Here is a 14685-nt window from a genome sequence, read left to right as displayed (position 1 = left end):
TTTATTACGATTTCGATTAATCGCACAGCCCTAGCCTACACACGATCCACAACATAAGTAACAAAGAGTATAGGCTCATAGCAGATATGAAGCCCGTACTAATGCGTCTTTCGTAGACCCAACGCATGAATGAAACGGATTTTTTTTTTTTTTTTGGCTTTTCTGCAACTCCTCCAACTTTGCTTTAAAAAATGTAATGGGGCTTTTGACTTAAATTGCCATGTTTCGTGTGCAGGTGACGACGGAGAAAAGACGGCTTCAGACAGCTGTTTGCTAGAACTTCACTGCACAACACGCACTGAGGCTTCTGGCAATCTGTACTATCGCCGATCCAAGTGAAGCCCAGACCTAGATAATTGTCATCATATATCCTTATTTTTTTCCCCGTTTGGTGTTCACCCTCATCACCTCTTTTTTGCCATCTCCTTCCCTCGTCACTCTCTCTTGATCCCTCTCCTCCTTCGTGACAAACAACTTTATCATAAGACGTCCCACTTGACAGTTTCCCTAATTTCAGCCAGTTAAGCGTATTTATAATATATATATATATATATATATATATATATATATATATATATATATATATATGGAATTAATGAAACGAGTTGGCACGCATATAGCCTAGCCTGCAGTGCATAAAAGAAGAGCAGTGCGTAGAAGACAGCAGCTGTCTTCTTCTACGTTTCTATCGAAAACTAATAAATTATAGTTTTTTTTTTATTTATTTAAAATAAAAGCGATTACAAAGGAATTGTTTACTGTTCATGTTTTTTTTTTTTTTAATGGTATGGAAAAATCCCACTTAAGAAAACAGACCGCCATTACACTTTTCCTCTCGCGCACCCCTTGGTGGCAGCTCGCGTACCCCTGGGGGTGCGCGTACCACACTTTGGGAATCCCTGGTGTAGCGTATCATGCCGCATAAACACAAAACCATGTCTTTACAGATCTTCTTTATGCACCAAGAGCTTGTAACACTCCAAAGAGAAAGGAAAAATTGAAATCGCATCATAAGACCCCTTTAATTACAAATTCTAATCACAACTAATCAAAACTCATTTGTTAATATCAAAAAAATATGTAGGTCAATGCAAGTATGACTAGTTAAGACAGCATTCTCAATATTTTTAATGCCAATTACGGTAAGTCAAAACTGCATGATATCCGTAATTGGAAAGGGAATTTAATTGATAAAATTACTTGCCAGATGTATGTCTGTGTACTATAACAACATTCAAAACAAGAGTATTTTTGTTCCCTAATTGCTCTTCATGTTTCAAGGCCTTGGGTCTTTAGGGAGATTTAATTTTCTGAATGAGCAATTGCCAAAAGAGATATGTTAATGCCAAGACTTGGCAAGACCTAATGGAAAGTCGGTGGACAGAAAAATGCTGCTAGGGATTAACTACATAAGTAAATTCTGACACATCAGTTCTCAATTGTGTATGTGCGTGTCATTTTAAAATCATATCAGCTGTAGCGTTTATGTCCTGCAAGAAAGAGAAAAAAATTGACACGGCAAACAGAGACTGAAGTTTGAAATCATTTTTATTCAGCACAGGTGTATAAGGGATATTCATTCAATCATGTTCTTTATTTTTTCTTTTTTTTATTATATCTCATATAACATTCTATATTTTAGCTCAGTAGGGACAGATAATCTCTTACCAATGTATTTTTTAAATTAGTAGTTCATTAGTAGTTGTAGAAAAAATCTAAAGATATTCAGCATAATTAAGTGGTATCCACATTTATAGTGTCAGCAGTGTCAACAGCCAGACAACGATTATAATAATCCAGACACAGCTACGCATGTGAAGGGTTTATAAATCTTTCTCCAAATGTTTGAAATGTTGTTAAGGTGTAAAGATGGGTCAACAGTGTAATTATAAATGTAATTACAGAAATTAATTAAACATGTAATTACATGCAGGTATTTTAAAAATATAAGTACAATTTAAAAACATGTATTTACACAAAAGTGCATTGTATCAAATGAGTAATTTAAATGTAAGTACATAGTAATTAAGGCAAATTAATATAAAGTGGGACCATGGAAACTAGTAAAAAAAAAAAATGTCTTAAAGGTTACCAATTATGCCACTTTCTACAATATTTAATATAAGTCTTAGGTATCCCCAGAATGTGCTTGTGAAGTTTCAGTTCAAAATACCCCACAGATAATTTATATCATTTTGAAAAAAAGTTACTGGGTTAATCTTTTTCACGTTTCCTGGGTTGGTAGATGCATCGGGGACCCGATTATAGCACTTAAAACATTGTAAGTTAGTTATTAATTGCAATCTCATTGCAACGTTGTGGATCAATAGTTATGTGTTTGTTGCCATTTTTTTAATTTTGTTTTATTGTTAATTTTTCTATGGGCAGGCAGCTTAAGCCTGGGGTCTCCAAACCTGCTCCTGAAAAGCTACCATCCTGTAGATTTTAGCTCCAACCAGAATCGAAGACACCTGAACCAGCTAATAAAGATGTTCAGGGTTAATTGATAATTTTACAGGCAGGTGTGTTGGAGCAGGGTTGGAACTGAAGGCTGCAGGACGGTAGCTCTTCAGGAGCAGGGTGGAAAATCCGTCTTAACCTAATCAATGTCCTCATTTGTCCAAACTAATTTAAAGGCTATTTCAACATAAGTGAACGCGGCATGCAGATTTATTTACAAAAACACCAAAACAAACAAAAAAGGAATCCAAAAGCATTAATAAAAATATTAAATGAATTATTATATTTAAAGAGAAACAGCAAACACAATATGACTAAACTTTTGTCATAGCAACCTGTCTCCATTGTTACCTTGTGACCATGCCAGTCAGTAATTGTGACATGGTAAATACTATCAAAGCATTAATGTTTACAATATTATCAAATAATATTAAACATATTTGCATGAATGAAAGGATTCAAGACGTAAGGATAGTAACATATGCCATGCTATTATATTTGCTAGTAGACATTTCAGGTGATCAAGGAAAGATATTATATCACGACAGAGACATAAATATTAACAGAAGTAATTCAAATAGACTTGGCCAATCTGGTGCAGTCACTTAACTTTGTTTTTGATGTAACTGACAAGAAACAGAGATATATGTCTCTCATGTCAGACGCCGTCTTCTCCAGCAGCTTCTTCATATGCTTAAGGGATTGTATGACCCCTGATAGTTTTATCCTCTAACCTTAACCCTTACAAAAAGCATAATCTGTGTTGGACTCATTTAAGGAGAGAGAGAGAGAGCAAGAGAGCAACAGAGTAGAACTGAATGTGTTCTGTGTTGCATGTAAGTGCTGTCTATGTCAACATGATAAACATATGCACGCATGCCACCCACATTCTGCAACCCAGGCATGTCTAATGATGACAAATACATAACAAACTGTAAACTGATCCTAATTATACAAATCACGACCACATCCCCACCCCCACTTAATCTCAACACATTTAATGTTATTTGTTATGTGTAATGGCTATGCTCAACTCAATTTTGTAATTTCATCTAAATATCAACATTTGTAAGTAACTTTAACAAACTTTTAGATTTGTGTGAAACACAATAATCTTTATAACAACTGACACTCCCTCACATACAGTCTTTCTAACATCAAGGCTCTAAAAAAAAAATCAGTGTGTGTATTGTTATGTGAATTAGTGTGCATGATGATTTTCACATACTTTTGTAGCTCTAGACTACAAAATCCAGCACTCAAACATCTTGCAAACAAATGTTTAGAATGTGTTTTATATTCTATTTCAGTGAGTTGATTTTCTCAGAAATACAAAGGGATACATACTTTACATGCTGCTCACATATTAAGGTAGCACAGTTTATGCTAAATACAGTGTAATCAGACTTTAGCCATTCAAATGTTATAAGAAACTGAAATAAGCAAATCGTGATGTACCCAGAATGTGCATATGGGCTTTGGTGCTGCTCTGCACAGGAGCTTTTCATACTGCTTTTTTCAATCAAAGATAATTAATTTTTACCCTATATTTTTGTTGTATCAAATCTATAATGTCTGCTGTCCTACTAAATAAATGCAGAATACAATCCAAAGCAAAAAAAATGTATAGTATGCATGAAGTAGTAATAACTATCACAATTGTATTGTTCATAAGATTTTAAGAATGTTTTTGTAATTGTAATTTTGTAATAAAGTGAAGAATTTACCAGAAGGAAGTGTTAGATATGATCACTCCTCATTGGCCACACCCAAAATATATTCTTAATTTTCAAAACAATTTCATAAATCTAAATTATTTTAATAATGTATCGTCAAGAGGGTTTGCAGATTACACACAGCAATTATGTCTTACCTAGGTGGAAAACATTTTATACAGAATGGAACAGTATATCACCAACAGGTTCAGGAGACCTCATGGAATCAGAGGCTACAAAAAATATAAACAAATAATAATAATAAAAAAAAAAACTTATATTTCGCACAGTGTCAGATTTCTTAACAAATATTTAAATTGGATTTGTATCATACCTGTACCCAAAGATGGACACGTGCATGTACACCTGAATGTTGGTGCAATACAGGGCCATCATAACAAGTTTAGGGGCTCTGCAATATACATTATCTGACTCAAAAAGTTGTAAAAGTAGTAGTAGTAGCAGAAGAAGAAGAACCTACTTTGTTTTGACCCCTAAAAACTTCAGTTCAGTTATTCCAGTATTGGTAGGTGTGAAAAAAAAACAAAAAAAAACAATGTTACAATCCTTTTGTTATCCTCAGGGTTAGAATGAAGTCTCATCAGCTGCTGCTCCCAGCCAGGGTGACAGTGGCAGGAGATGTGGCCCTGCATCATGAGTTTGAATCATGCAAGGGTCAAATATGGCAGACTCCAGTGAGCTGAGAGAGCCCGTTACAGACCCTGTCCCTTCAAATGTATATGTATGCATACAGTCAAAGGGTGGAACGTATGGGTCTTCATCTGCCTCAGCCAGCCGGTCCATAATAAACTGTTGAAAGACTGTGTCTTCTGGTCCAATGAGGTGAGAGTGACGCAGAGACATGCGGATACTGGTGGTGACCTCCTCCCGACAGAGCTTGCGCTCTCGCCGACGTGGGTGCCGGAGAGGAACTGTTTGGGTGGACTCTGTATCTGGGATGACAAAACTCAAGATTTTCTCTGAGAACTCCACTGTTTCCAACTCTTGTGTTGCCATTTTCTCCTGCCGTAATGTCTTGTACTTTCGCACAGCTAGCATTAATGTGGACAGCACTGCAGGACAAGCCAGAGAGAGAACAGTTTTTACTATGCTTTTAAAACTAACACTTTTTAAACCAGATTTAATCAGAAAATCTTACCAGGGTCAGCTCCATAACTTCATTAAAACATTAATTAACATAAAACTATATTAATATAATAAAAAATTAATCTCCACAACATCTATAATAAGGTTGTCAACTTAAAGAAGTCCTCATCTTCTTTTAGGAACATGAGAAACACTCCCTATTTCTTTATATCACATACACTATCTGTTTGAGATTTAAGGTAAACCTTAAAATTTGTGACAACTGAAAAACAAAACAAAAGGCTACATTGTCACAGTTCATGTCTGCAGAAATGTATGAATAATTTCAAGAATAGATTTCAAGAAAGATTAAATGTGTTTGCACAAGAGCATCTAAAAAGTAATGCATCAAACACTTACCCATTCATTGCAGCTTTTGACCATCATAAAAAAGTTTATTTTCAGAAAAGTTTGATTATTATCTGATTAGTATAAAAATTTGAAACATCTGATAAGTAGGAAATTATTTGTCTTTTGGTAAATTGTGAATGGTTTACAAACAAATCAACAGTACATCTCACAACATAAGCTTTACAAACAAACGTTTTCTAGGTTAATGCTTTATTTTAGACCCAACAATAATGCTGCAACACACTGTAACAGCTGGACAAATCAGACATATTATTATTTGTTATATTTAACAAATAATCGAACACCCCACACCCAACAAGCCAACCATGAGGGTCTATGGGACCCTTTTCCGAATGCAAATAACCCAAATGGTCAGAATAGATATCTGGTTACCACAGTAACCACAGCTGTGAAAGGCATTGAATGTGTGTAGTCGTTAGATGGTGGTATGTGAATGTATTTACTTTAAATGTGAGAGACCATAGCATAAGAAAAGAGAGTAAAAGACAAACACACTGCGATGCCCTCATGTCTGTCTCTTTATTTTAATGGAATCTGCTAGAACTGAGCAATGGTTTCTACAGTAACTAGATAAACTTTACGACCCGGTGGAATGTAGAGAGAGACTCCTTCTCACTTAATTCACTTTGAAACAGACACATAATGCTCATAGAAAAGGAATTCTTTCATATACAATTCATATACAAACCTTTCTATGAATGAACATGCATATCCCCAGGACATTGTGTATATTTTTGCTGTTTTTGTATATTGTGTTTTGTATTGTATACTATTTTATGCGTGTTTTATGATATAACTACTAGTTATTGTAGCCTCACATATACCATTTTTGGTATATACAAATTCATATTTTGATTATCTAAATGATAGTGTGTTTTATATGTAGCGGGTAGGGCGTAGGCAGCGGGAATTGCGCCTTGATTGAATCAGGTGGTGGGCGTTTGGCGTTGCACCTTTAAATGTAGCAAGCTGGCGGTTTCTCTGATTAGTGTTTTACTATAGATTCTTGGTTCCTTGGACTCTTGGTTGGTTGTATGAGTTGATCTCGACTTGGTGTTTGTGCGGTTATTCAGTGCCGTGGTTACATCTAGCTCTGTCTTCACGAGCCCTCACCGGCTACGGATTGTGTCTGCGTGTTTCAATGAAAATGTAAGTTTTCTGCTTTTACTTATGAGCAGCGTTCCATTTTTTCTGTAGGCATTGGTTGTAATGAACTTTCATTGATTCGTGTTCTGTCTATATTAGTCGCTGATTTAGAGTATGACCACTACAAGTTTGCCGAGTGCTGTTTGTTGTGCTGAGAATGTAAGTTCACTGGCTTCCTTTTTTTCCCTCACGTGTTTACATCGGTGTTACGGAGCGCTTGTTTATATGTGCGTAATTGTGTTGACTCGTCATGTCTGTATTATAGATTGGCCTGGGAATGTATGAGTAAAAACCAGACGGAATAAGGCGATTGCTACAGTAATACAACTAAACAAGCTCTTGGTTCGACGCTGCGGTCTGTGTCCATACAGGAGGACCGTCATATGCCATTGTCACACCCAGGGGCTGGCTATGCTTTGACTAAGCCGCACCCCTTCTCAACTTCCACCTCGAGGAGGTCCCCAAAGCCAACCCAATGGCCAAACAACACGAGAACAAGTAAGTGATAAAACAATCTTTATTTAAATATTTAAAAATGGCTTGGGGAATAGGGAAAGGGCAATTAAAACTAAACTCTGACTCGGCCCTCCAGATGGGCTATGGCCGGGAAGAGGTCAGGGAGCAAGGGGGCCACGGGGATCCGGGGCGTGGGACTCGGGCCCCGGCCTGAGTCTTAGGTATCCGTAGCGCCCTTCTTCCTCCTCTTCGCTGAATACAGCTCACGGTAAGTACTGGTTCACACAGTTCGTTCTCTGGGTGCTCACTCTCTTTCTCTTCCTCCACAGGCAACGGCTGGGACACAAAAGCACAGTTAATTCGGCTTGGTTTTGCTCTCACCTCTTCGCTGATTGCAGCTCACAGTAAGTACTGGTTCACACAGTTCGTTCTCTGGGTGCTCACTCTCTTTCTCTTTCTCCACAGGCAACGGCTGGGACACACAGGCACAGTTAGTTCAGCTTGGTTTTGCTCTCACCTCTTCGCTGATTGCAGCTCACAGTAAGTACTGGTTCACACAGTTCGTTCTCGGGGTGCTCACTCTCTTTCTCTTCCTCCACAGGCAACGGCTGAGACACAAAGGCACAGTTAATTCGGCTTGGTTTTGCTCTCACCTCTTCGCTGATTGCAGCTCACAGTAAGTACTGGTTCACACAGTTCGTTCTTGGGGTGCTCACTCTCTTTCTCTTCCTCCACAGGCAACGGCTGGGACACAAAGGCACAGTTAATTCGGCTTGGTTTTGCTCTCACCTCTTCGCTGATTGCAGCTCACAGTAAGTACTGGTTCACACAGTTCGTTCCTCGGGTGCTCACTCGCTTTCTCTCTTTCTCCACAGGCAGCGGCGTAAAGTACAGGTTTCCTCGGGTCTCTCATCCTCGTGTTACCCACAGTCTCTCTCCTTTTCTCCACAGATATCAACTTGGGCACAATAGCACAATTAGTTTGCTTTGAATGGCTCTCACCTCTGGGCTGGACACAGCGTACTGTAAGTACAGGTTTCGCTCTATTCCTCCTCGTGTTATTCACTCTCTCTCCTTTTCTCTCCACAGGTATCAACTTGGGCACAATAGCACAGTTAGTTCAGCTTGGTTTGGCTCTCACCTCTTCGCTGGACACAGCGTACTGTAAGTACAGGTTTCCTCTGTTTCTCCTTGTGTTACTCACTCTCTCTTTCCTTTCCTCTCCACAGGTATCAACTTGGACACAAAGCACAGTTACTCTGCTTTGGATGGCTTTCACCTCTGGGCTGAACACAGCGTACTGTAAGTACAGGTTCCCTCTGGTTCTCCTTGTGTTACTCACTCTCTCTTTCCTTTCCTCTCAACAGGTATCAACTTGGACACAAAGCACAGTTACTCTGCTTTGGATGACTTTCACCTCTGGGCTGGACACAGCGTACCGTGCTATCTCCGGAGATCTGAAGCACGCTCACAACATATACTGTACTGAACTAGGCTAGGACCAGCAGTCTCCTTGTCCTCCCCGCGACGAAGTGCGTGAAGGCGGGGGTTTATCTGACAGGACACACGGCAATACACAGCAGCCCACAGCAATATACAACACCACGTCAAAATTATAGGTTTTCACAGCACGAAGACTCACCCACCACACTCAGTGTACGAAAAGGACACCCGTCTTCCTTCACTTCGCTTGGTTCGGATCTGGCGATGGAATATGCGGCCTAGCTAGTGATGTCGTCGTTGTGACTACTTCAATAAGTATTCCTTCAGCTCTCCCACCACGCTATATTAGGGGTAGGGCCGCCCTCCTCCTCCTGGAGAGATCTACACAACGCCAGGTCAATATACAGGGCACTTTCGACTGGCTCTTAGTACTCACATCAATGCCGCTTCCAATCCCCTTTTTCACGTCGTCTCAGTTCGCCGTATAATCCGTTCACTTCTCAACCTTTAAGGTTCGCGATGTCTTCACAATCATACAATTCCAGCCTGAGGGAGAGAGAGAGTTAGACAGCCGCCAGCAGCGCACCAAGACGGGCACAACACAGTGCTTCACACACACCAGAAAGAGCGCCCAGACTGTGAAATAACTTGGCCTTAAGTACTGCCTTGTCCAGCGTATCCTCCAATCACCAACCGCTGTCCCTAACTAGGCACAGGTGCATCGAATTCCCTGATTTTCCTTCTTACGGCGCTACCGGAAGTTCCGGTGTTCTGTTTTTCCGGTCCGGGCGGAAACACTTCCGGGCGGAACCAAACTTCCCGAATTTTGGTTCCGCCCCTAAAGATCGTCACCTTGTGACACCATCTTGGCCACTGTTTTTCCTGTGCCCTGTTTTTAGTATTCAGTTGTGTGTGTGTGTGTGTGGTGTGTGTGTGTGTGTGTGTGTGGGAGGGAGGCCCACTGTGTTGTTCATTAGTCTTCCTCTGTGTGTGTTGCTGTATGTTTTATGTTTGTATCTTGGGCCATTGGGTTGGTGCAATATCCTGGGGGTGGGGAATAACAATTTTGTTGTGTGGTCACTGGTTTGCTGAGTGTAAATTTATTTTGTTTTCTGTGCATATGATTTGTGATGTGCCTTATTTATTCTGTGTTTGCTGATTGAGTTTTGCTGATTTTTGTTATTCATTTACACACTTTGATTTTGCACTTTGTTGTCCCTGTCCCTGAATTTGTTGACCAGAGGCCTAATGTTTGTTATTTTAAGTGTGTCTAACTGGAGAAAAATAAAATAAACTGTTTTTATTTTTATAATACTCCAGTCCCTCTCTCTCCTTTTATTTCCCTTTATTGGGATAGCCTGCTTGTGAATATATAAAATATAGATTGTTGGTTGACTGGTTTGACAAGGCCCCCTAAGGGTTACATATATGTTGATACCTATGCAAAATATTGAAAGTGAAAGTGACGTCACATACAGCCAAATATGGTGCCCCATATTCAGAATTGGTGCTCTGCATTTAACCCATCCAAAGTGCACACACACAGCAGTGAACACACACACAACATGAACACTCACACGGAGCAGTGGGCAGCCATTTATGCTGCGGCACCCGGGGAGTAGTTAGGGCTTCTGTGCCTTGCTCAAGGGCACCTCAGTCGTGGTATTGCCGGCCCGAGACTCGAACCCACAACCTTAGGGTTAAGAGTCAAACTCTGTAACCACTAGGCCACGACTTCCCCACAACCAAGACTTCCCCAATATTAGTATTATAAGTATTTATAATAGTCTTTGCATCAACACTCAGTCCAGTTACCATACCAAATACCATGTTCAAACACAAAGGATCGTAAACCTTCCCTCCGAAAGTCAACACTGGCTCACTGACCTCCTGGAGGTGTGACCTCCACAGAAGTTAATGGGCACTGTCGGAGTGACCTTGTGCTCATATCTCTTCTTCTGTTCTTACTGCTTTTATACATCTAGACCAACCGTGATGCCATGGGACCTCCCCTGTGCTAGCAGGACTCTAAACTCTCTACCTGAGAGAACTCTCCCGACCACAGTCAGAAGAATATTTTTGAAGTCGTCATTCTTCAACCAAGAAGAATTTGATCATAACTTCAACACCCTCAAACCATCTAGACTTTCATCCTAGACTGCATCCGGATGCTGGTTCAACTACCAAGGCAATGGAAGTATCGTGTATTTAACTATACCATAAAGAGGTTTAGTATAAGTATAAGATTAGTTCATTGTAATATAAATTCTGCTTCAGTTACTTCTGGCAGCTGATACAAATAATTATAAATAATACTTTTGTTAAAACTAAATATTCATCTGTGATCAATGATTGTTTTAGTATGCAAGAATTCCTGAGCAGTCAGACACTGTTTGTCACAAAACTGTGATCAGGGCTCCGGCACAAAGCTATTATGCTTCACATTACAAAACCATTAGGGGTTATACAAATTTTAGTATGCCCAGGTAAAAATAAAGTATACTTGAATGCACTAAAAAAAAAAAAAAAAAAAAAAAAAAAACTTAAATACAAGCAAGTACATTTGTAGTACATTCTTTTTTTATTTGTGATAAATAAAATTGTAAAAGTTATATACTATAGAAACACTAATTAAATGTATATTTCTACTTCAGTAGTACTTCAGTGCACTTGAAAAATATACTAAATACCACTAATACTTAAAGATTTATAGTGCATTGAAATAAAGTGTACTAACACAATAAATAAATAAATAAATAAATAATATATACACAGAGGAGTTTTATTAGTGTATTTCTTAAAACTGTATTTGAATGCTTTAAAAAAAATTTCAATCTTAGTAGACTTTTATATTGATCTAAACTTCAATTTAATTGATTTTGTTAAAAAATATTTTATTCATGTACTATTTATAAACACATTTTTCCAATTGTGGTACTTAAATCGAGCGCAGCGTTAGTCCAGTCAGACCACGTAGGCATAGTGCTGCAACCAGCTGACGCGGTCAGCTGTTAAATCACTCCAATTACTACCATTCTCCTAGTTGACACGGGACATATATACGTGGCATTACTGCTCGGTAAGTATGCTCAAACTGCTTGCAACCCTCCCTCCCTCCCCATTATAAACATGAGCATATTACTGTGCACCTTCTGGTTGTTGTCTTCTTTGTTTCAGATCACTAAGGCTTTTAAGTCTCGGCTGGCATGGACCTCACTACTGAGAGTCACTCATCCTCATAACCAAGCTACAGTATAGACGTCCCACTGCCACATCTACACTATTACCACTGTTCGCTTTTAAATACATTACTAAGTGTCTTAATTGTCTATGTATTTCCAAGCTGATGGTTCCGGGTGGGGGGGGGGGGTTAATTTAAAGCTCTTGTATGTAATTAATTTTGGAGCAAGGACCCCCATAAGAAACCATACCAACAAAGATTATTGTGTTTCAATAAACTCAAGTAACTTGCCAAGTGGTCCTGTCTGAACTACACTTAATATAAATGCAGTATGTCTCAAATGTCTCAAAATAGCACAGTTGGGTACACTTAGATGTACTTAAGATTATCTTAAAAAGTGCAAAATAATATTTTGAAGTATATTAAGAACAAAATTAGTGCATGAAAATAGAGCACTATAATTACATTATGGAAGTGTTCTAAGTGTACTGAAATAAAGTGTATATAGGTGAGCATATAAGGGAAAACTTGACACACACACAAACACACACACACACACACTCTTTCTCTCTCTTGTGTTCATGCTGGAAGTGAGTGTGTGGACTTGGTGTGTGAGTTGGTGAGCTTTACTGATCATTGACTAGTCACATGTTTTTTTTTTAATTAATTTTTTTTTATAGCAATTCTAAGGATTAGTAGTGAATACTTTCATTTGAATACTTTTTTTGTTGAATGATGTTAATTTTAAAGATGTTTTTAGATATTTTTTGGAATAATTTTAAGTTGAAAAAGCAATGTTTTGTAAATCTGCGACAGTGATGGGACTATGGAAAGATTGAAATAAAGTCACTTTGCCAGCAACACACTTGTCTCTCAGAATACCACTCAATCTGTGAGAAAGCCTGAATTGTAAATATTGAAGTTACAAGAATTAATAAATATTATGTAAATATTAAGTCTTGTTGACTTGTTTTCAGAACTTACTGCAAATAGATGCTCCATCTAAGTTTTTCTTTAGCCTAGAAAAGAAAAATTGTCAGAGTTGTTATATTTACTCCTTTTACTCTGAAAATTGGCAGGAGTAAATATAGCCCCCTGTTATTAGACAAAGGGTTGCAGTTCTATGCTGGGCTGTATAATACTCAGTACAGGGATGATGAGGACTGTGTGCTAGGTTTTTTTTTTTTTTTAAGATATTACAAATATCTCTGAGGACTCCAAGGCAGAGCTAGAGGATAAACTTTTGTCTGGACGAGAGCCTTATGCTACTCTTCTGGAGAAGGAGAGTGGCAGGGCACCTGGCGCTGATGGGCTTCAAGTCAAAATTTATAAAGCTTTTTGGGCAGTAGTGGGTGAAAACCTGCTAGTTGTTCTAAATGAGAGCTTGGCTGAAGGTTCATTTCCTTTGAGCTGCAGAAGAGCTGTGATCACCCTATTGCCAAAAAAAAAAAAACAGATTTACACAAAAACAAGAACTGGCAACCTGTACATTTGTTATGCTCAAACTTTAAAGTTTTCCCCAAGACTCTGGCTAATAGGTTGAAGAAAGTGATGGAGCAGATCATTCATGTTGACCAGACTTATTGTGTGCCTGGCAGGTCAATTATGGATAATGTCTGTTTAATACGAGATGTTTTTGAGGTTTGGATTTAGGTCTTATTTCTATTGACCAAGAAAAAGCTTATGATAGAGTTGAGCATAATTACTGTTGGAAGACTCTTGATGCCTTTGGCTTTGGCACAAAATATGTCTCTATGATTAAAGTGTTGTACTAGGAAATTGAGAGTGTATTAAAGATCAATGGTAGCACGGCACCGCGAGTGAGAGCCTCTCAGCTGGTTGAGGACCAAGCAGCAGTGTGTCTGGTAACCAGAACATTTATTTTTTCCTCTCTCGTCTCTGTCTCTGATTGATTGTGTTCCTGTGGCTCAGTGGTAGAGCATTGCATTGACAGCGCAAAAGGTTGTGGGTTCGATTCCCAGGGAACACGTTAGGTAAAAAATGTTAGCCTGAATGCACTGTAAGTCGCTTTGGATAAAAGCGTCTGCTAAAGACATAAATGTAAATGTCGCTCCTCACCCTTCCGTCTCCATTTCTCTCGCCTCGTCTGTCTGTCCTTACGCACAGGTATGCCGCAGCTGCCGTGATTGGCTTCCCCGGAGGGGGGGATTAGAGTGCAGTCTTGTGGGTACCCCCCGGCCTGAGAGGGGTGATAGGGGTATGTATTGAGAGGGGCAGGGCCGAGAGCCATGGGAACGGAGTGAGGCCAGTGGAGTAAATGTTAATGCACGACATCTGCACCACTCACCGGTCTCGAGTCCCACGGAGGAGCTCTGGAAGGATAAAAGGAGGAGTAATGACAGTGTAGGACGAGAGAGGAGCAGGCCTGGATTTTATTTTGTGTTTTGGTTCTGTTTGTGTTTATTTTGTGTTTACTTTATTATTAAAGTTTTAATTGAATGTTCGCCGGTGTTCCCGCCTCCTTCCCGTACTATGAATTTTGTTACACTACCAATGAATAAGCGTTCAGGTGATTTGCAATGGAGAATATTATATGGTGCTGCAGCTATAAATGCTTTTGTATCTGTTATAAGTCCCAATGTTGTTTATAAATGTGCTTTTTGTGGTTTAAGGGAAACTATTTTTTACTGTTTCTTGGAATGTGTAAAACTCACTCCACTTTTTTGCTTTGCTGAGTCAAGTGTTTTTAGATTTTGAAGAAACATTTACAGCCAATGCTTTTATTTTTGGTGCAGGAAAACTGGT

At 39.0% G+C, this 14685-nt stretch overlaps 1 protein-coding gene across 3 annotated transcripts in view; it reads right to left on the bottom strand.

Moving 5' to 3' along the window:
- Window positions 1-2206: 2206 nt before the first annotated feature.
- The window catches only part of cdh19 (cadherin 19, type 2), a 78355-nt gene continuing 65876 nt past the window's right edge, over window positions 2207-14685 (bottom strand). For 2 of the 3 annotated variants that reach the window (XM_042713993.1, XM_042713994.1), the window contains exon 13: window positions 5189-5248. Coding sequence is in view for 1 of the 3 variants with exons in the window: in XM_042713992.1 (XP_042569926.1) it covers window positions 4761-5248 (488 nt within the window). In the remaining 2 variants the exon portion in view is untranslated. Of the gene's footprint in view, window positions 5249-14685 lie in introns of all 3 variants that reach the window. The other variant, XM_042713992.1, reaches the window with a different exon arrangement.

This window comes from Cyprinus carpio, chromosome A24, assembly GCF_018340385.1.
Source record: "Cyprinus carpio isolate SPL01 chromosome A24, ASM1834038v1, whole genome shotgun sequence".
Taxonomy (NCBI): Eukaryota; Metazoa; Chordata; class Actinopteri; order Cypriniformes; family Cyprinidae; genus Cyprinus; species Cyprinus carpio.
This window is presented reverse-complemented; position numbering and strand designations above follow the sequence as displayed.